A 22,443-nucleotide genomic window follows, 5' to 3' on the forward strand; every position below is an offset into this window, starting at 1 on the left:
TTCACTAAATAAACCGTATTCTGTGGTTTCTGTATTTTAAGAATTTGAACTAAGCTTCCCTGATAGTTTAAAAAGACTATACCCATAGACTATCCAAAGATTATTTTGGCCCAATCAGCAAAGTGCTTCTCTTAGTTATATCATCTTTTTTCTTTCCATGTTTCATACTTTTTGTTAATCTTTTCTGATGGCAACGCTTACTTCCCAGCTTTTGTGTCTGAAGTCTCTCTGTCCAGCCTTCCCTAGCCAGAAGTGGTTGACTTTCCAAGATCCTGTTCTGGCACTTCCCTTTTCTCTCCATGACCATTATTGCTTCTTCCAGCCCAGCTTTTGATAACGCTCACTCCCAAGTATTCAGCTTGCTAGGTCACTCCTAAAAGAACAGCATGCTTCCCAACCTTCATCTGTGTCTGGACACAATGCAACATTACTGAGAAGTTTTCATGAAAGCAGAACAGGAATTTGTTTGGATCTTGTGGTGGGTTGACCTTGAATGGCCACCAGGTGCCCACCAAGCCACTTTATCATGCTCCCTCCATCAACAAGACAAAACACCTTCTTCCCAGCCCTCCCTTCTTCCCAGGCTCCACTTCACTCCTGACTTCTCTACCTCCTCCCCCCAAGCAACGCAGGGGGATGGGGAATGGGGGTTGCCGTCAGTTCGTTACACATTGTCTCTGCCGCTCCTTCCTCCTCACTCTCTTCCCCTGCTCCAGCGTGGGGTCCCACTCATGGGAGACAGTCCTTCACAAATTTCTCAGTGTAGGTCATTCCCGTGGGCTGCACTTCTTTATGAATAGTAGTTCATAAAAGCAAATGCTGAAGAAGACCCATGTGTGCTAGGTGAAAGATCACTCCTCTGGCACCCTTCTTCTCAAAAAAAGGAGATATCTGTATTTGTTCCTCTGCAACATGATCTCGTACAAATAGCTTCCTACTTTGACCTGTTTGGAGGAAAAGATGTTGCTTAAGTTGGAGGACTGACTGCTTTCTAGGACAGGGTAGTCACTGTACACGGGCACATTTCCTACTCAAAACCTACTTGCATTGGAGGCTTCTTCACAAAAAAGTCCAGTGTCTCCTGCCTACACTGCTGGGAAGCAGTGTGTGAAGCACCTCCAGGGCAGTTTTTCTTCTCTTCCTACTCAGGCCCTCTGTGTTGTGCTGTGGGTGGTGGTGTCTGTGGCACAAGACTTTTCGTACCTAATTGCTGATCATAGAGGTGGACACCCCTACCTTTGTTTCAGATGTGAAATGAAGAAACAGGATTCAATAGCCTAAGTTTAAGGCACGGTTACCCTCCAGGGCACATGGGACATTTACAAGGGGGTAACAGGCATGAGGCAGGACCTGTGGGAGATCTAGATCTTTCTGGAGCCTTGGCTCAGGTAGCCCATCTGCCCTCTCTGACCCGTGTTCCCTGAGAAAGAAGGCAGCAAATTGCACGACAGAGTCTGCCAACTCTGAAACCCACCAGAAAGGAAAGGAGCATCAAGCTGGAAGGCTCTGAGTCTACTGATGTATGTGACTGCCCCTGGAGGCAAAGGGTGGCATGTTGTGCACTGGGGCATCAGTCCTGGGATGGGATCAGCTGTGGGGCAACACTGTCAGATCATTCACAATCATATCTCTTTTATCTCTAATTTTTACAATGCAATGTTAATTATTAATTGAAAACAGCGCTGGGCCAAATTCTAATGTCACTGGAATGCTATAAACCCAGAATAATTCTGCTTAAGCATGTGGCTTTCCTCCTGTGCAGTCGAGATCATAAAGCTGCCAGATAACAAGCGCAGTGGAAGGAGTCAGCAACTTTGGGCCAGATTGAGCTCTTACACAAAGTCTGGGCAGGCTTTTCACCAGCTGCACTGAAGACACAGTGTTATCACATTCCTCTCTAACACTCATCCAAAGTGGACTTAGGTAATTGATAACAACAATGCCATTTGGGAGGGAAATCTTGCTGTTATAATAATGTTACAAAGGTGGAAGGTTCAAAGCTCATTGGCTGATGTTCTGTGGAAAGCTCAGCATCCTGCCCTATATATTGCAAGAGATGAGAGGGACCAGCTTCTTCCATTGCAAAAATGGGCTCCAGCATCGTCCCGCTCTGCCTAGTGCTTCTGTTATGTTACGTGTATGGTACTCCAGTCTCTGTAAGTAGAAACCTGATTTCCACAGGCTCCTCTCAGTCCAGAGACACATCATACCTTATACTGGTTGTATTTTATTCTCTTTCAGGTCAGGCACCTCTCCAGTGAAGCCAGTAAGTTAACTCTTTTCAGTTTTGAAGCATTTTCTTTTGCTTGCTGTGTGCCACCACATCTAAACACATAATGTTTTGTCTGTCTTGCAGCAGCAGATGCTGAGGTTGGTGAGATAATCAAAGACATTCCAGACATAAACTTAGGTGAGTTCATGTCTAAATTCTCATAAGGCCTGAAAAATCGTAAGCAAAATGCTGAATTTTCAGTATTGTAATGAAGACACGGGTGACTGACGGTCAAGTAGTTCACGGTAACAAGAGAAATATAATTAAGCGAGCTCTGAATTACCTTCCTCTGGCTATGACATACATCTACCCCAGGACTGTAACCCTATGTAAACAAGGGGTGCAGATGTCTGTCACTTCGGAAGTTTGGACAAACCCATGGTGTTAATGCAGTAACACACTATATCAACTGGAAAACCTCTGGAGTCCCACCAGCATTTTCCCCCCGTCTCTACATGATTTTTATAAAGTTTTACAAAGTGGAAAATAGCGTAGATGTTTCTTGAGCTTCTGTATCAGCGGTAAGGAAATAAAACAGAAAAGACAAAACACACTTCCTCTATTGTCTTCCTCTATTTTTTTTTTATTTCCATATATCCTTCGATGGTGCACTGTACGATACTGCGTTGCTCAGTATTACTATATTCTCTAGAGCATTGTCTCACTGTGTGGCTGTCGCCACTGCCTGACAGCAAGCAAGGGGTTATCAAACTTGACACGGATAATGGTGGCCACCAGATTTCTGCCGCCAAAAATGCAGACATTGCTGAGTAGAAAATATTGAGTAGAAACTGTTGTTACTTTTAGGCCTCCCCCTACATTTCAGTGTAAAGAGGTGGGTCCTTTATTTTCGGTAAACATCCAAGAACATTAACCTCGTATATGTAGGCTTAATATGGTTCATGAGGTGAAATACATTTAATATTTCATTTACATTATCTTTCATTAAATTGCTTTTCAGCTGCTGGACTGGACCTCTTTCAGGGTGATATTTTGCTCTCTGTAAGTAATTAAAAACTTTATATTTATCACTTGTCCAAATTGTATTTTTGGCACAAATCTGCCCATGTCCCCAGAGCAGATGCATCACCAGCTCTTAATTCCCTTTTCAGCAAAATCAGCGAAACGCCCTAAGAGATGAGACCTACAGGTGGAAGTTCCCCATTCCCTACATTCTGGGTGATAACCTAGGTAATGCAGACACTTTATTCTGATTTTAGCTCCAATCCTTATGTGCACTGGAGTCACTGTGATGTAAAATTTGCCTTTTTCAGAACTGGTTCTCTCACATTAAAAATCACTAATAACTAGGAGGCTCCTTTACATCAAAACCATTTTTTTTTCTTCTACAGCTATCATAAAACCCCACAATTTCATAAAATTAAATAATTTTTCTCTTCAATCATTTTTCTTTTGGTCCCATGCATGTATCTGTGTGCATACCTGACCTCTCCAGGGTGAATTATCTGTAGTGTCTTAAAGTTGCTTTCCTGATGCATGTTTTCCAGATCTGAATGCCAAAGGAGTCATTCTCCAGGCATTTGAAATGTTCCGCCTTAAGTCTTGCGTTGATTTCAAGCCATATGAAGGAGAGAGTACCTACATATTCTTTACAAAAGAAAGCGGGTAAGGGTTATATCAATTTCTGTTCAGTTTTGATGTGTAGAATCAGCTGGGAATTCATCCCGTTTGACTTTAGCAGTCTAAAAGTTTAGTCTAAGTTTGCTGTCAGCAGAGAAAAAGAAGCCACTGAGAAAGCAACACATCTTACCTTCTTAGACAGAGAGCTTAGAAGCAGCTGCCTCTCTTTGCTGACTGCAGGTGATGAACTTGGAATGGGCATCTAATGTTTGGATTGTTACTTTTTGATACGGTGAATCCCAGCATCGCTGGGTTTTCTTCAACTGCTCCCACTTTCCTACCTAGGGCTTTTTTCCATTTCAGTGGTAGGTGAAACCACCCCCATGTATATCCTCTTAACTTACCAAGGATGTGAATAACCAGAATTTAGGCTTTGAAATCTTTGGAAAACAGGTTAAAAAAAAAAAAAGTATGGAAAGCCAGTTTATTGTAATATTGCTATGGTTTTGAGGTGGCTCTTCTTTAATGAAAGGTCCTTTTGAAATCTGAGTGTGTTTTATACTCAGAGATTCAGGTTTTCCAGAACCTGGAAAGATCTATTTTATTTATTTCCTACATCTAAACTCACTTTGAAAGAACATCTAGAAAAGCAAGAATCTTCTCATTGTATCAGCTGTGAATATTTCTTGTTCTCTCAGTACTTCATAAAGGCCTATAGACACTATTTCTGCCCTGAGCTCTTTCTTGGGTAATATGTCCTATGACACTTCTCTAACAAGACCGTGCAAACACTGTGATTTTTTACAAGCTGGTGCTGAAAAACCTGGTACTGCAAACTCCTGGTAGAAGCTGTTCAAGCTCGTTGTTTTCAGTACCCACTCAAGTGTGTTCAGTGCTCCTTCAACAAACTTGACCCAACACTGCTTTGAGGGTGCCAGAGCAGGGGCACAGGCTGCCCAGGGAGGCTGTGGGGTCCCTTCCCCGGAGACATTCACACCCCGCCTAGACGCGGTCCTGTGCCCCTGCTCTGGGTGTGCCTGCTCAAGCAGGAGGTGGGACGGGATGATCTCCAGAGGTGCCTTCCAACCCCTGCCATTCTGGGATTCTGTGATGTGCAAATGAAGCTACAGTCCAAGCAGGTGCTCTTTAACAGTTGCCTCTCACATCACCCTCGAGCTACCCCAAAAAGTTCCCAGTGAACAGGCTGAGTAGCTCCCTCCTCAGTCAAGGTTAGCCTCTGCCGGGTCATGCATTCACAAAAAGAGGTGTAATTTCCCACCTAGGGCCAATGCATTGCATAGCTGATGTTAGAAAGGACCAAATGCTGCTATCCTAAATCCTCCTAGATCTTTTCTCTAGCCCAAGTGATTGTAGAAAAGCTCAGACTGTTGATGAATTTACTATTTCTATGTATGTGCTTTGTTTCTTGGCAAAATAGCAGCTGATATAGGACTAAACTTCTGTGGATCTCAAAAATCAGAGGTAGGCTTGTCTAGGGGAGAGGGTATGTAAAATGCTGGCCCCATGCAAGTGATAGCAAGTTTGTTTTTGGTGCTTAGTCTGCTTTCAAAGCAGAGTGTCTGTACAATATCAAGGCACTTGGTTAGCACCTAAATAATGACTTCTATTATTCCCTTTATACTGAAACCTGTTTTGATATTACTGTAAATCCAGTGAGCAGAACAAGAACTTAAATACAGAGAAGAAAACTCTGCTTAACAGACAATAAGATGTCTCTCTTTCTCAGGTGTTGGTCCATGGTGGGGGACCTGCAGACTGGACAGAACCTCTCTATTGGGGTAGGGTGTGACTACAGAGCGATTGTGGAACATGAGCTCCTGCACGCTTTGGGATTTTATCATGAGCAGTCGAGGATGGACCGGGATGACTATGTGACCATCTGGTGGGATGAAATTATTGCAGGTGGGTTTTCACCTTCAAGTCAGATTTTGTAAAGTGCAGACTCATCAGTATCTTATTTTCCACCTAAATATTAAGACCTTCTTAAAGATATGTTTTTAGAAACACTGGGCCACACCTGAGACTGCTGTAAATCCATTGTAGATGTAGCAGGATTTTGATACAACTTCTCTGGTCAAACACCAGAAACTGCCTAAGGCCAGAAGAGAGAGGCTGTCCTTGGAAGTCAGAAGATGTTATTTCCCGTTGGCTCCAGGACTGCTCTGCTCTCCGATTTTGAACAAATCACTTCCCCTCTCTATAAGTTTGTTTTCTCTTTCAGTGTAATGCAAATTGTAAACTTACTGGGATGGTGGGCTTTGAGGTGGCTCTTTTTTAATCAAAGGCACTCCAAAAATCTGAAAGGCTTTTATACTCAGAGATTCAGGCTTTCCTGAAACTGGAAAGATTTCCTTTGTACACGAAGAAGCCTCAAAGTGATTAGGTCAGATGAAACACATAAAACAGGGCTCTATCCTGCTCTCCTCTGCCCTGTGGGTCTCTGCAGATTCTTGCCTTCAGGATTAGTATCATCAGATGCAGTGGCTTTATGAGTTTCAGCAAACTCTCCACAGTCCCCCTTGTCCCTAGGCAGTTTCTCCTGCTGTGTCCTTTGAGGTCTGGTTCTGTACTACTTAATGATTTTATATTTGAAAAAGAGTGAACGGAAGTCTATTACAAGTTCTGAAAGGCATGCTAGCAAAGACTAAACTCTTGTTCCCAGTGGTGGTGCTTTGCAACGCCACTGATGGCAGCAATGCAGAAACCTTGCCCTGCAATTGCTCATGCTCTGTGTGGACAAACTGATCACGTCATTCTCTACATTTATGTACTCATCGTCCTTGTAAATAAGTGAAAAATACATAAAAAATAATCATCAGAAAGGAAGAAGATTCAGGGACAACTGTGGTCTTTTTTGGATAGATAAGACCTTGTACAAACAATTTCTGCTGACCTCTAAGCTCAGTATCTGATATTCTGAATTGTTCCAAGTTGAATGGCCATTTGTATTCCTACTTGCTTCTACCCTGGATGTGTAGTCTCTTTTGGGGTGGCTGAGCAGTAGATGGGATGTGGATACTGATTTTGCAGACCGTCGTTTTTATTGTTATGACCAGCACTAAAAAAATTCACCTTATTACTAAGTTCTCTCACCTTGAACGATGGTGATGAAGATGATGATGATAATAATAGCATCTAGACTGTGACTTTTAGGCCCCTTTCTGCTGTGCTTTACTCACCTCCAGAGCAAGAAGACTTACAATGCACTATTGTGAGCTCCGTGATGTACAGAGGTATTGAAAATCTTGACAAAATAGTGCCAGTTCTCCATGCATTTTTTTTTCCCGAAAATATATCATCGTATCCTCTTAACTTATCTGTGATGTATTCAGTAGCCACAAATTTGGGGCATAAAAACTGATACACAAGATGGATTTATGTGTGACACTATTCGGAATGGAGTCCTGGACCCGGCCCGGTATCATTACAGTCAATTCCTACATTCAGTAGGCTTCTGTCCATACTATAAAATGTCATTTTCCAGTTAGGCAAATTCATTAAGCAGAAAACTTCTGCTGAAGCCGTTTGAAAGATGTCTGCTGATATGATTGTGCTCTGTGTGTCTGTGTAGTGCACGCGCACGCACATCTGTTCCCACATTAGTGACCTGCAGCCCCAAATTTAATAGCATGGTAGCATTTTTTCCTGTAATGCATTTTCATAAACTGCAGTGCAGATAGATGGCTTATGAGAGGAGAAATCTCCCATTCATGTTGCTTTTGACAGAAAAGTTTATAAGCCTGTTAGACTTCAGAGAAAACACACAAGACAGCCTAATGATATAGTCTCCTTGCTGTATGGTTTATTTCTTTTAAAAACACATAGAAGTTACCCTTTGCCTGGTAATGATATTAAAACCCAGCATCATCACAAATGCCTGTGTCCTGCCAGGATTTTGTCCCCAGCTACAAAATGAGGTAGCACTTAATAAGCAAGATACCCTTTTTGATAAAAGGTGCAATTCAAGTATCTGTAAGAAAACAGTCCCAAGTTCTTATACAGTCTCAAGCCTGGGACTTAAGACCTTTGGACCCAGAATGGACTTGCAGAAGGGAAGGGCAGACTTTACAAAGAGACGCTGTAATTTTCCACCCAGCACAGTCATGCGCTGTTTCTTCTTGAAGAGAGAACGCCAAATATTCTGAAAATATTTGTAGTAGGAAAAGCTGGCTATCTCTCTTTACTTCCATACAAAGGTATGTGAAATGGCTCCTTCTCTCTGACCTGGCAAACACCTTCATAATGAAAACCTTTCTCTAAGAAACCATGAGAAACATGTTTCCAAAGGACATTTCAATATAAATATCATAGCAATATTATCAATATTGGGTAAACCCACCATTTTTTCACAGATACCTAAAGTATTCTTTGCTTCAAAGAAAAACAGAACCTGGAGGCACTCCAGGACTGTCATACATGTCCCCTTAATGAGTGGAGGGCTCCAGGGCCTCTCCTTGTTCATATATGGTCTAATATCTGGGAAACATTTCCATCAATACTCACAGGCTCTGGAATGGGGTACATTCATCCTTAAGCTTAATTCTTCAGGATGTTTACTATTAGACTGTCTAATGTGACCTCCTTTATATCCAATATTTACAGCTCATTGATATTTGATTTTGAACTTACTGAATTCACATGTGAGGGTGCAGAACTGCAATCTAAAGACACTGCTTGGTTGTCCAAATTACTTCACAAACAAATCTGGCTACATTTTAATGTTTTATCATAAAGTAAATTGCTTTTGAGTATATCAACTAAGCCTCAGAAAATGGTATCCAAGGGACCATGCTAAAGCAATTTCCTTTCCAATTTCTCTAAAAAAGAAGCAATTCTTTTTTGTTCTTTTACCAGGCCAAGAGCACAATTTTCTGAAGTACGATGACAGCTACATCACTGATCTGAACACCCCCTATGACTATGAATCAGTGATGCACTATGAACCATTATCCTTTAACAAAAATGAAAGCATCCCCACAATCACAGCAAAGATACCAGAATTTAATAACATAATTGGACAACGTCTAGACTTCAGTGCCATTGACGTGGAAAGACTGAATCGCATGTATAACTGCAGTAAGTCACAATGTAACCATGGCCAACTATTTCTTTGTTTGTACTTGAGCTTGTCTGGTTTACCTCCCTTATGTCTCTAAACCCACCAAAACTCTTTTCAGGTGCTCTTGAGGTGGTATGGGAGTGGACCTGTGGTGTTTATTCCCTCCTCATCGTTCTCTTTGGTGCTGCTAACCGTCATTACTTTTGTAAAACTTCGATTCATCAATGAAAGTCAATCCATTCACATCTTTTCTTCCATATTGCTCCTAGGGCTTCAGACATGTAGTTGTGTTCTGCTGGTGTGCGGGCATGTTCATTGTGCCTCTCCTGGGAGGCGAATGCAACTATACTTCGTCCTCTTTTACTGGCATTTGGTCTTAATTAGATTATTTTGCATCTGAGATTGGCTAAGTCTAGAGTCCAACACTCTGTCTAGTTGGTTGCTAAACTGGCCAAAGATGTTATCACCATGTGTGATTATTAGCAAGAAGTTCTTTTCCCCATGGATTTGCCACTAGAAGCATCCACTTGCAGGCAGACTCAGCTGAACTGGCCTAAGGTAACTGCATGGACTTTGCTTGAAGTGGAAGAACAGTGCTCATGCTGATCAAGCAGACAAGTAAGCCATGAAGAACAATAACCTCCAGCAGAGGAATGATTACATGCAACACCACCACTGTTCAGGAAGTGACTTGTTTCTCCAGGGCTTACAAGCAGGCATAAAGACAGTCACCACCAGTCACTGTGCTTGAGCTGTGGTGTGAGAGTTTGTTAACATTCTGCAAAGTGGTCAAATGTTGGTGTCTTTATGCAGGGAATACCTCCAGGAAGCAAACTTTCCCTCTTTGAAGTCTTTGGGCTGACATCTGCTGTGGGTTGTCTTCTTTACATGGTGTCTATACTAGTGTAAACTAGTATACCCCCCCTCCCCCCCAAAAAAAAAAAAAAAAATTAGGGAAGAAATTTTAATTAGATACTAATTTGAAGGTAACTGTGTGTGTGTTTTTTTTTCAGCTTCAACTCACACTTTTTTGGACCAGTGTGCTTTTGAGTTTGAAAATATCTGCGGCATGATTCAGGGCACCAGAGATGATCTAAACTGGGTCCATCAACAGAGCAGTGCTATAGGGCAGGAGGACCACACACTTTCTGGGCGCTGTAGAGGTAAAACTAAGTAATAGAACACTTTCCTATAGAAAAGGGGTTAGCTGCAGTAATGGTCCCTTGTGCCTGTCTGTGCTGGTCTGTGTACTTTAACTACAGTGTCTTTAACAACTTCTCTGAACCATATTTAGAAGACTACTCAGCAAAAATCCAAGTTGTAATGTTTCTAGTTAAGCAAAAAGCCCATTTTCTTTTCATGTGTCTTGGCCCTGTGAGTATGAGTTTACAGTTGCACTCGTGCTCTTGTTAAGCTTTTTCAACATAGTGGAATGTTCTCCACATCAGCAAGATAAAAGGGGACAAAGAACAATCTTAACTAGAGGCCTTTCAAGTACAACCTAGGAAAGGATTTACTGCAACTTCTAAAGCCTAAGTAAGAGTTATGTTACCCCATGATAAGAATGAAACTGCACTCATAGCCACTCATAACTCTTGTGTTTGCCAAGTGAACGATAAGCTAAACTTGAGGAGTGCTGGTTCTGGAGGTAAAATAAAGTTTCAAAGTATTTTATGATAGTAGTTTAGGGATAATTAAGGATAATTAGGAGTTAGGATAATTGCCACATGAAAAAGTGGTAATTTTGCAATTTTTCAAAAGAAGAAAATCTCAAAAAGCATGGAGTCAGCCCCAGTCACAGTTGCAGGGTACTAGCTTACAAGGGAGAACAAAGATTAAATCCCAACAAGCAGTTCTGAAAAGCAAGGGCCTGGTTTGTCATTATTTAGACAGGGAAAACTACTAAACTAAAAAAGACTTAGAACAAAATTTTACTTTTGTGGTAAATTTTGCCTAAGTACAGAGTGAAAGAATCCTGGCCTAAAGCACTTTCAGTTGTGCTTTGTTACTCTTTGATAAAGTAAAAATTTGACTTGCTACACTCAGGAGCAGACAATTCCCCTTACGTGACACACCCACTGGAAAGAACAGGTCCTCAACCTCTCATAATGCTGGTACTTGTTGAGCAGGTCTAAGAATGCAGTATAACTCAAGAAAATCATCTAACTGCTTCTAGAAGTACCTGCTCTTAACCCTCATCTGAATTTTTTAATTCTTTCTGTCCTTTTTTTCCCCATATAGTATAATTGTAACTGAAAACTAATGCAGCTGAGTTGTTTGAGATTATCAGGTAAAATCCAATCTGTCTAAAGTAAGCACTTAACTTGCACTTACGCTTTAGCATCTGGTGACTCGGTACAAGATAAGTATCGACATTATCTGAAGAGTTAATGGAAAGGGATAGGCGCCTCTCAGGATCTCCAGAATGTCTAAATGAATTGCATCAGTAGGGAGTGCCTCTCCTTTTGGACAACCTCAGTGACACTTGGTTCATTCAAATTTGGACATTTTTGGAGAACTGGTTCTGCAGTCATCTCAAGCGGGGGCAAATTTTAGGTGGGTCCTATTTTGCCCAAACATTTTTGACTTCCTGGGTTTTTGACTTATTACTGGCTAAACTGAAGAAGTGAAAGTATAGCCTGACGTCTAGAGAGGAGCTGGAAGCCTGGCTCTGGATTTGATCCCTGTATCCCCATGCTGAAATCTGCTAAGGCCGTATTCTGATTGCCATAGATGCTTAATGTTGCCTTTATTTGACTTTCTTAGCAAAAAGGAAATGGAGTCTAGATCGTTTGGGGGTTTGATACCATAATAAGTTCAACAACAAAGTTAGGCACCTGAATAAGCCTCACAGCCCTGTTTCTCACTTGGACAACAGCGATCATACTTACATTTAATATATTTAAATTTAACATAATTTTAACTTATGGTGAAGTTTCATATGTGTGCATAAAGCAACTGGGTATCTTTGGCAACGTTTCTATGGATATGAGTTCAAAGCATTGCTGCCATGTGGAAGGGAATGGAGATTATTCCCCTGATATGGTTGCAGCAAACATGACAAACAGCTTGAACAGCTCCACTAACCATGCAGGAGGCTGCACTGTGTTGATGCAGCTGCAGGTTTAACTGATGATGCCCTAGATGTCAGATTGGACAAGAGTCCAAGAAACCAGCCCCAACAGAGAAAGCTTTCGCACAGCTGCTAAAAGAATTTCACTTGTTAATTTAATCATAGACTATAATGAATAATGAAAGAGCAATGCAATACAGATAGGATGTGACAAGTCCATGTGATACCAAGAGAAGATACATGTGCAAATGGTGGACCTCTTGTAAATATAAGGATAAAAGTAGACATTTCAAATCTAAAGTAAAGAACACTTCAGAAAATCTTAGCGGGAAATGAAACTAGAGGGGCAGGAATTCTTAAATAATTTCCCCAAACTGAGATTCTAGTTTCAAAAAGTCTTTGGGCAAGCTGTAAAAAAGAGCTGCTGCTTCTTCAAGGTCAGGAGAGTGCTAGTTCTGTGTCCAACTCTTTTTTATTATCTTCATCACTAATAAGAAATTATTTTACTCTTTACAAGGTAATATAGTATGTGATCTCTAAGATCAGATGTTTTTATTATCTTTAGTACAAAGCAAGTTAAAAATATTTTTTACTAGTTACTTGCAGTCAGCACTGAAACCTCTTTCTCATATCTCTGACATCCCTGAGGCATCCAACTTCCATCTGGACCAACTAATGCAAAATTGACATAAGCTACCAGCAATGAGTTCCATATATACGCTAAACTATTGGTTCTGTTCTTATCCTGGTCTGTCTTGGGTGGTTATCACATACTATTTCCTCTACTGTTCATGTTAAGTACTACACTTACACCTACTAAAAGAGGGGAGTTGAAATGATAAATTTATGCCATGCAGCTAGCAGGAAACCTGGGGAGAGACAGTGGCACTCTACACTTTCTTCACAGATGCTGGCTATTTCATGTACTTCGACACCAGCTCTGGCAAGGCAGATGAGGTGGCAATCCTAGAGTCTCGAATCCTTTATCCAAAGAGAACCCAGCAGTGCCTCCAGTTCTTCTATAAGATCACGGGAAGCCTTTCTGACAAGCTGATCATCTGGCTTAAAGAGGATGATGGCACTGGAAATGTTCGCAAGATGAGGAAAATTCAAACCTTTGAAGGTAATGCTGGAAATATGAGGAACATATAAAATATTGGGGGAGGAAAAGTTGTCTCGCTGAGTCCATGAATGCAGTTGATTCACTCAGAAATCAAAAGATTTTCCCAAAGCTACCGGCATATTTTGCAATCCAGCTAAGGAATTTGGTATTTCATATTTGGTATTACGTGAGGCCATTTAGCAGTGAAGCTGTGGGTTGTAATAATGTAATTCAGGTGTTCCACAGCAGAAGTCCCAACGTTCCTAACAATGTTATGTTACACTCTGTGATTGAGAGGGACCCAAACTCCATTGGAGATCAACTGGCTGGATCTCCAGTGGCTGTTACATGATCTAACAGATACCTGTCCAGATGCAAATACCTGTGCTCATCTGCAGTCATTAAGAATCCCAGCCTGGTGTTTATATGGTTGGAAATATAAAAATGGATGTAATTTTGGAAATGTGAGCTGAGTTCCTACTTTGGATGATTTTGCTAAATAGGACAAATGCAGCCACTGTGGCACTATGCGTTGATGTTGTCAAAACCCAAGACCTGTGATAATCTGCCTATACCAAGCTGCAGCAGCCTGCAGGGAAGGATAAGTCCCTGGAAAAGTGGCAGCAACACTTAATTCTAACATGTTGGGTCATTGACTCCCATCCACTTGCTATGTTTTGGCCTTTAGCCTGTTGCCCTTTATTCTAGAGACTGTCATTCACTGAAAAGTTCCTAATACAATGTGTCCAAAGCATTAAGATGATAAGGTAATATGAGTATATTATAATCACAGTATCAGCTTAAGATCTCTAGCCTTCAGGATTTTGTGAGAGGTCCAGTTGTCTAAAAATGCAGCTGGAATGGACGTCTAGGAATACACTGCTTCACAATATCACCAGTCATGCTGATGGCAATGTTTTGCTTTCCTTTCACCAAAGCGGATAACGACTATAACTGGAAAATTGCCCACGTAACCCTCAACGCTCAGAAGAAATTCCGTTACCTCTTCCAAGGACTAAAGGGCAACCCCAGCTCTTCATCTGGTGGGATTGCTATTGATGACGTCACACTGACAGAGACCCCCTGTCCCACAGCTGTGTGGCTCATTCGGAATTTCAGCCAAATCCTTGAAAACCCAGCAAGTGACATTATTGAAAGCCCCCGGTTTTATAGCCCGGAGGGTTATGGTTTTGGCATAACTTTGATTCCCCACTCCAGTATCAGTGGCTACAGTCGCATTGCCTTTCACCTGTGCAGCGGAGAGAACGATGCTGTTCTGGAGTGGCCAGCTCTGAACCGCCAAGCTGTACTCACAGTGCTGGACCAGGACCCTGATGTCTTGAAAAGGATGTCCTCAAGCAAAAGCTTCACCACAAGCAAAGACCATCGTACCTCAGGTAGGTGGTATCTGCCTGGAGGAATGGTGAAAATGAAAGCCAAAGAATCTGAGTCAGAGGACTGAGTGTAGGACTCAGAGTTGGGCAACTATGGCTGCATTTCCCGATTTGGGACACTTTCCTGTGTATGACTCAGAATTCCTGTCTGTGAAAGATCATCTATTGTGAAAAGTGATGCATGGAAGCTTGGTGTTATTATGAACAATCCCTGGAATAGCTGAGTTTGGCTCTAAATACAGAGTTCTCCTAAGAGCTGGCAATTCCCAGTCTATCTGTGGTTTGCCCATTATGATAGGTGACATATCACCACAGGATGGTGCAATGCTAGCAGGGTACTGTATTCCATTACTGAATCAACAATAAGTTAAAACTGCATTTTGGAGGTTTGGGTAACTTGAGCATACATGGTCTGAACGCAGAGGGTTCATATGGTAGCTGTATTTAAGAAAAAAAATATCTGAAAACTCCTGTGAGCTCAGTCTGCAGCATTTGGAGCCTGCCTTGCTTGCCTGGGTGTAGACTGCAGATCATGGACTCTTTCAGACAGGGGCAACACTTTAACTCCAGATTTATATAGCATGTAGCACCATAGTTACACATCCACTCCTAGGATTCTCCATGGAGTGTTAATTCAAAGAAATAAGAACAACAGGACAATACTGAGTTTGGTAGAGAATACAATACTAGAGATGAATCTCCATCCCTTTTCACTTTTTCCAGTGGAAGTTTAGCATACACTTTTTCAGGAGGAGGTTTTAAACCTTAGATATGAATATGTTTAAAAGAACCATAGCAAAAACCAAAATCTGATAGACTCTAAATCATAAGCACTTAAAAACTGATGAGAAAGTGTCTTTATGCAGGAGCGGGCTTTTAGCTGGTTACAAGGAGGAGGTCAAGTGCATTTGGTTAGTCCTCAGTGAAAGAGGAGTGTGGAATTTAAATGCGCTCACATAGACTAAAAGTCATCGTGCAGACCATATCTAAGGATCTGCTGGCACCCATAATTGGTCAGTCCTCTGTGACTTATTTGGGCATTTCAGCTCTGGACTTGATTTTACAGCATAAATCCCATTTAACACTGTGATGCACAAAAAAGTCATGCTATACTTCCAGCTGCAGAACTTTGTGGTTCTCACTTGTCACTCCTATTCTCTTTGCAGATGTTAATGGAACCTTAATATGGGACAAACCATCAGTTGTTGGAAAATTTGATCCCTCATGCAATTGTTATAGAAGCATCTCCTGGGGGTGGACTAACTTCATATCCCACAGCCAGATGAGACGGAGAAGCTTCCTGAAAAATGATGACCTGATTATTTTTGCAGAATTTAATGGTAAAGACCCTCTTCCTGAGTCTGCTTACAAAAACAAATGGGTGATCCTTTCTATCTCTTTTTATACATTCAAGTAACTATTGCCACCTCTCTCTGAGTCATCTGCTCTTCTGATGGGGATCAACTTTTAAAAGCATTTCTGTGTCTTAGCTTCAGGTGGATGATGTTGACTAAAGTGACTATGAGTTCAGAGAAATCTAAATGGCAATGACGTACTGAAGGTTAACTTCTTAGACACCTTTAAGCACCCTAACCTGTAGCTATGTTCATTTCTAATCATTGAACATACTAAAAGACCTTCCTCGTTGTGTTTATTTTCAAACAGAACAGCCACACTTGGCATAATTTTTCATAGTACAGAATACCACTGATTTACCTAGCTGGTTACCATAATTTCAGGATGTGTTTCCATTTTGTGGTTTAAATATGCAGAATTTGCTGTGGTACAGCAAAAGCTCTGTAAAGGGCAAATGGACAAGGAGTACATTCTGGTTCACAAAGCACCCTGTGAGCCCCTGGTATGACGAATACTACATAAAGCATCACTACTGTTACCCGATGTTTTTCTCCTCTCTTTCCTTTTTTAAAAGATATCATTCACCTCAATAACACTGAAGTCCCTGTTGAACCTAAACAACCTGCCTTCATGGAAGGCCACACCCTTGAAAGGAAGAAGAGAGAAGCCCTAGATATGGAGCCCGTTGAAGACCAGCTGCCTTATCTGCAAGACCCGTGTGACCCAAACCCTTGCCAGAATGACGGAATCTGTGTGAATGTGAATGGGAGAGCAAGCTGCAGGTACCATGGACCTCTTCCCTGCTAGCCTTGACTTTCTTCTGAACCAAATGATGCAGCTAATAAGCATTCAGAGCTACAGACCTCAGAGGTCTGAGGCACTAGGTCACCGAGGAACAGTAGGAACAAAACACTTCACTGCAGTGACTGGTTTCTACAAGCAGCCATAGGGGGAGGCAAAGAAACCTGGTGCTTCCAGGGGTTGTAAGTAGCCTCCAAACAAGGTGGGGATGTTGTGACCTGAACACCTCTAATGGGAACTGGTCATCCAGGATAGTGAGTGTGAGGACCTTGAGGTGGGTCTATAGCACAGGACAAAACTCCTGACCCATGTGAATCTGTACTTTATTTTCCCAGGTGCCCATCAGGACAAGCCTTCTTCTTCACAGGTGAGAGATGTCAGTCAAGTCAGATCCATGGGAACATCCTGGGAATGACTGTTGGTGGAATTGCTGGAACCATTGTCTTAACCATCGTCCTGATTTCCATGATGTCTAGAAGATAAAGAGCTGCAGAGGGATAAATCTCAGCCTGGTATTCTTCCGTAGTTAATAAGACATCAGTTTTCATTGAAAAATTTTTAATACAATTTGTAGAAGACCAGTCAATATATGGATGAAATGGTCTATCAACATCTTGGCAGCAATCTGTTTGTTCTATAGCACTTGGCAGTTAAAGGACATCATGTAGAACTGCTGTCTAATGAAAGTTCATACCCTGCCTCTCATGTATTCTCTGTTTTGTTTCTTCATCCAATAGCAAGTGGTAGTGCTGGGAGTCCACGTATTTATTTTCAACCACAGTTCAAACTTAAATTAAATTGTGGGTAGAACCTCTGAAAACACTTTAAAAAGTCATATAGAAGCACATATATTAAGATTCTAGAAATGTTCCTGTAGAAATTACTCAAGAAATCTAAAAGGTTTATGTAACTATCCATAGTTATATAAATCAGTATATTAATGCTAATTTTCCATGGAGCTGTGCTGGTTTACAAAAGCTGAGTAGCTATTACATAGAATTCATAGTAAATAACTACTATGTATTTTTAGCCAATGCTCTAGCAGGGAAATAATTTCCCATCAAAGCTAGTTGCCTTTCCAGAAGGCCTCATCACATAAGGTTATAAAATATTCAAATGTAAATCTATTCTCTGGCCAAGTTTTTTTTTTAAACATCTACAGAACTCCCATGATTTCAGCAGGCTCCGGATGAAATTGGAGCAGAGTATCAGTTACCATAGGGTAGGATCTATAGTGGTTACCATTAATTAATACCTCTAGAAATCATCACCTCCAAGTCAAGGAGAGATGACGACTGGGTCTGTGGTACCAGAGTGTGCTGGATAAGGTGTTAACACCCTAGAACTTATTGCAGATGGCAGGAAGTGACTGATCTAGTATGTCTGAAAAATTCTGCTTTAAGGGCTCTAACAGTTTCCACACTTGAAACTTTTTAGCCAGGTTTCCTCCAAAATCAGTTGCTTCTTGTCTGCGTATCAGAACAAGAGGAGTTCAGAATGCAAATGGTAAATAACTGCAGAGGGTGAATCTACCCTTGTGTTTATCAGATACCTGTCACAAAGGATGGCAGACAAGGGAAAATGCACTCTCATGGCAGTAGGTTGTACATGGGGAGCTGTTTTCCACTTGTTTTTACACTTGGATTCACCGTGGTGCTCACACCAGCTCTAAGTAGGGGCAAACCCTCCATTTAATTAAGGCATTATCAACAAGTAAATATTCTGTCCCTAGAGTAAAAGGACACCAAGAATAAGACTGCAAGTTGTCACCGCTCACTCCAAAACATGCGTAGGCTCTGGTACTGTTCAGTTTACTTGGATAGCCAGAACTCAAGTCTTTACCCCCTGCCAAACCACATGCTGACTCCTCCCTGCTAGGGGACCTTGTGGTGGCATCCAGTTGCAGAAAGTGGTCCAGCAGGTGATACTGGGTGCACTTGGCCCTGCTTGATGCTTTGGCTCCCTGTTGAAACCTGGGAATAAAAGCCTGTCCCCAGCCCCATCAGGGCCTTGCTGGGATCTGATGCTTGCTGCTTCATGTCCTGATGGGTCTGGGGCCTTCTGGAAGGAGGCTGTTGGGCTTGCCAGTGCTGCTGGTGGCTGGGTCTAGGGATTTCTTCTTGCCACATCAGGAAGGTGGATTTTCCCTGCTCTCATGCATCTTCAGAGCCTGCTGTCAGCAGAATGTGATGGTTGGGAAAGATGACAGGGGCTGGCCCTGCTCCCTTTGAATGATGTTACTTTAAGCCTTTGTACTGGGGGAGGAACACATGCCAGCTGCCCCTCAGCTAGACCCTAGCCCCACTAGCTCCTCACCCTGAGAAAAACAGAGTTCAGAGCATCTCATCAGTGCAGAAAAAACACCTCAAGAGTATAGCTGCTGTCACTCTCTGGAAATGTTCCAGTATCTGCCCCTTTTCTGGGAAACTGTAGACACAGTCCATTTTCCTTCAGATCTGAAGATTGATAGTGTCAATCTTCCCTAAAGAAGCCCAGAAGGAGAAGTCCAAAAGAACCTATTCAGAGTCAGCTCACTTCCTTGTTCTTCCTCGGTTCCCAATCAAAGTGCTCTGTTTTACTACCCATTTGGCTTTGTACTGGGTATGCTGGGATGCTCTACTTTCTGCAACAAGTGCTCCAAATATCTGCTAAACATTGTTCACCTTAATTTCATAGACAGTTTCAAGGATCTTTGCAGCTCAGCATCACTGCTCACTTTTTAATTTCCTAGGAGCCTATGTCTCCAGGATACAGGATTTTATGTACTTGTAGCAAAATCCTTGTTGGGCAGTGACTGTTGCTTGCAAATGGACACTTGGATACTTACTAGCAAAAGAGGAAGGTTATTATGGGCAAAACATGACACTGATCAATGTTGGACAAAGCTCTGAATAGAGCAGCAAAATCAACAATAGTTGTTGCTGGGCCAATGGCTTCCTTCACTGCTGTTGGGGAAAATCATCTCACAAAAACTAGGACAGCCTCAGAGCGCAGCTTGGCCCTTCTTGTGTTGGCTTCCAGACTGAGTTAACTCAGCCATTTTTAATGTAGGCTTGCAGTTCCTGTCTTTGGGTTCTCCTGCTTCTGAGTAAATCCAGGAAAGCTGCATGGGAATGGATGAACAGTGCCATGGCCACATGGTGATGTGCAGTTTTCTGGAACTCCTGGAGAGTTCAAATAAAAGTAGTCATCACTGTAAATTCTTCCCCAAGTGCAAATGCTGCACTCAGCCTGTGGGCTACAAGCTTAGGAAAAGTCAGCTTCTAAGCACTATAATTTTAGGTAGTTCATCTCTCTGTGTGTCTGCACTGCAATTAACTCATACACTATAGGATGTAGCTAACAACCTCTCTTGACTCTCTTAAACCTCATTTCTAATAAAGGCAACTTCTCCACAGTCATTGCAGCAGAATATTGAAAGCATGAGTTTCTAAGGCTCTTAAGATCTATATTTAGGTTCCTTAAATAGACCTGTACTGATTTTTCCCGGAAGTATTGACTAACTGTAGTTTCTAGCCTGAGATCATCTTTGATCTGTACCTCTGAATACCAGGTCGGTTCTAGCAAGGCCGACTAACTCTGACCTTCCATGAGGACTATAAGAAGCCTGACCTGCCATCTGGAATTTCTCTAGAGAAGTGTTTTTTGGAAACTGTAGATAAGATTTTTTTAATACCTGTACTGTATAAAAGAAAAAATCTGCTTTGTGTGCGAATACAAACAGTAGCTGAAGTGATGGGGATATTTGCTTGTGGTCAAAACATGTGTTTCCTGTTCAAACTTGCATTTAAGGGATTTATTTTCCTAAAAGCAGAGAACTGTGTTTCCAACTGTCCTTTGCTTAACTTGCATGAGAAGTGGGAACTCTGCTGTGGGATGACAAATCCATTTCTCTCTAACCTCCACCCACAGGCTTTCAGTGAAGAACATCAGTCTTGCTTGTGAGCCCCAGGCCTGTACAGGTGGTGGAGCTGGGTTACAGACCTGCAGCCCTGGCATGGGTTTGCAGCTGCTGCTATCTTGCTTGCCTTATCCACCTACTTTACCTCGCAGCATTGAATTGGAAGCAACAGCAGTCCAAGGTAATGGAGGATGGAAACCTGGGTCATAGGGAAGGCAGCCACCACATCCTCTTAGCTTCTGCAAAATATCCATGTAATCTACAGAAGATCCTCTGGAGCCACCAGGTGTTGTCAGCATTGCTTGTAACTCTTGGCTACAGGGAAGAGATTCGAAAACTTAGACTGCCTGATCAGAGAAGCAAGTAAGTGTAGCTTTGCCAGCTCCCAGCCCCAAGCTGAGGATGTCCCCTAGGAAGAGTTGTCACAGCAGTTACTCTCAAGCAAGGATCCTGTCCATGTGTTTTCTAATCAGAAGTGGCATCATTCAAGGGTGTGAACCTGCCTCATTCACTTACTCGACTGGGGTACAAGATCTGTAGCCCAGGCTCCATGGGATAGAAGGGTAGAAAATTTTTCTGCCGGTGATTGCTGTGTTATTTCAGACTTCATCCAAATGACTTGAGTGCTCGCAAACAACCCCACATACCTCCGCTCCCTCACCCCACTGCCAGCTCTTCTGCTGGTATAAGAAGTGGAGCCTCTTTCTAACACTTCAGAGCATGACAGTGCGCTGGCTCTTGTGTGGTTGTTCCCTTGTCCAAGGCTGGGACTGGAACTAGATGCTTCCTATGAACATATATTTTCTCTGTTGTTAAAAAGACACTTCATCCTTCCCAGCATGGCTGGCTGCTGCAGACCCACAGTTAAAGAGGGGCTGTCACTGCAGGGCTGGCTGGCCATCACTGCTGCACGGAGGGCTGCGGACAGGGTCCTTTGCTACCCCGACTTGCCTGGCCTTGGGGACAGCATAGGTTAAATAGTTTGGGTGATGCTCACAGCAGTGCTTGACCAGGGGCAACTGGGACCCTCTCCTGAGAGCATTGCTTTGAGTGCTCCTGCCAGGCAGCAAGTGGAAAAGATCCTGCAAGCTCTCATTTGGCCCACATGCTGGTTTATTTGCCCTCTGGGAAAGGCTGCAGCTGCGGTGGGGGACTGCCGCCCAGGGAAGGGAGCGAGCTGCCTGGGCCAGCCTGCGGCACAGCGGATGACTCCTACAAGAAGCCAGCAGTGTTACCGTATGCAGTGCAGACCCCGTTTCTCATGGGGCTGACAGGTGGGCAGGGATACACCCAGACTACGTGATTCCTCAGCACTTTCCTTTTAGAAAGCCAGGGTAAAGCACAGGACGCAGCCGACGTGGCGTGCTCAGCCTGCCAGCTGCAGTGACAGCACTGCCTTTCACCCTGAGCCTTTCTTTCCCTGGTACAGCAGCTCCATCCCCTTCCCTTGGGGCTGATTTTCACTGCCCAGTTTAATTAGTGAAGGGGAGCGTTAGGCAGGGGCCAGGGTTACCCCAACACCCCAGTGGCAGCTGGGGCTGGGCCAAGGTTGGCATTACCTGCCTGATAAAAAAACTTGACATGCTGAGATGTGTGCACTGTTCATTATCCTGGAAAGAGGTGGGAAAAAGGGAGGAGTCATCAAAGAAGAGGCTATGGGAGGATTAGAACTACTTATCCCAAAGAAAAAGTCAAAAAGAACTTGGAAAGAGTGCAAGTTAGAAGAAGTTATCCTAGATTTGGTGTAGGTTGTATCGTATGCTTCACCCTGGTTTTCTAACAGGGAAGCACTCAAGAAATGACACAGTCCATGTGGGAATCTCAGCTCCGTGTCTTCTCAACAGCATTGAGTCGTGTGAGCTGCTGAGGACCAAAAGTCTCAG

The 22,443-nt window shown here is 42.6% G+C and overlaps 1 protein-coding gene across 1 annotated transcript; it reads left to right on the forward strand.

Annotated features, from left to right (window-relative positions):
- Positions 1-2,087: 2,087 nt before the first annotated feature.
- LOC142055595 (meprin A subunit alpha-like) lies at positions 2,088-17,152 on the forward strand. The gene is made up of 14 exons (XM_075089718.1): positions 2,088-2,156; positions 2,242-2,266; positions 2,357-2,410; positions 3,234-3,274; positions 3,385-3,463; positions 3,781-3,898; positions 5,601-5,776; positions 8,729-8,950; positions 9,947-10,096; positions 12,914-13,129; positions 14,047-14,505; positions 15,669-15,842; positions 16,433-16,640; positions 16,995-17,152. Exons 1-14 carry the CDS (start codon positions 2,088-2,090, stop codon positions 17,140-17,142), a joined length of 2,139 nt encoding a protein of 712 aa, XP_074945819.1. The 3' UTR covers positions 17,143-17,152.
- Positions 17,153-22,443: the final 5,291 nt, after the last annotated feature.

Source organism: Phalacrocorax aristotelis, chromosome 3, assembly GCF_949628215.1.
Source record: "Phalacrocorax aristotelis chromosome 3, bGulAri2.1, whole genome shotgun sequence".
Lineage (NCBI taxonomy): Eukaryota > Metazoa > Chordata > Aves > Suliformes > Phalacrocoracidae > Phalacrocorax > Phalacrocorax aristotelis.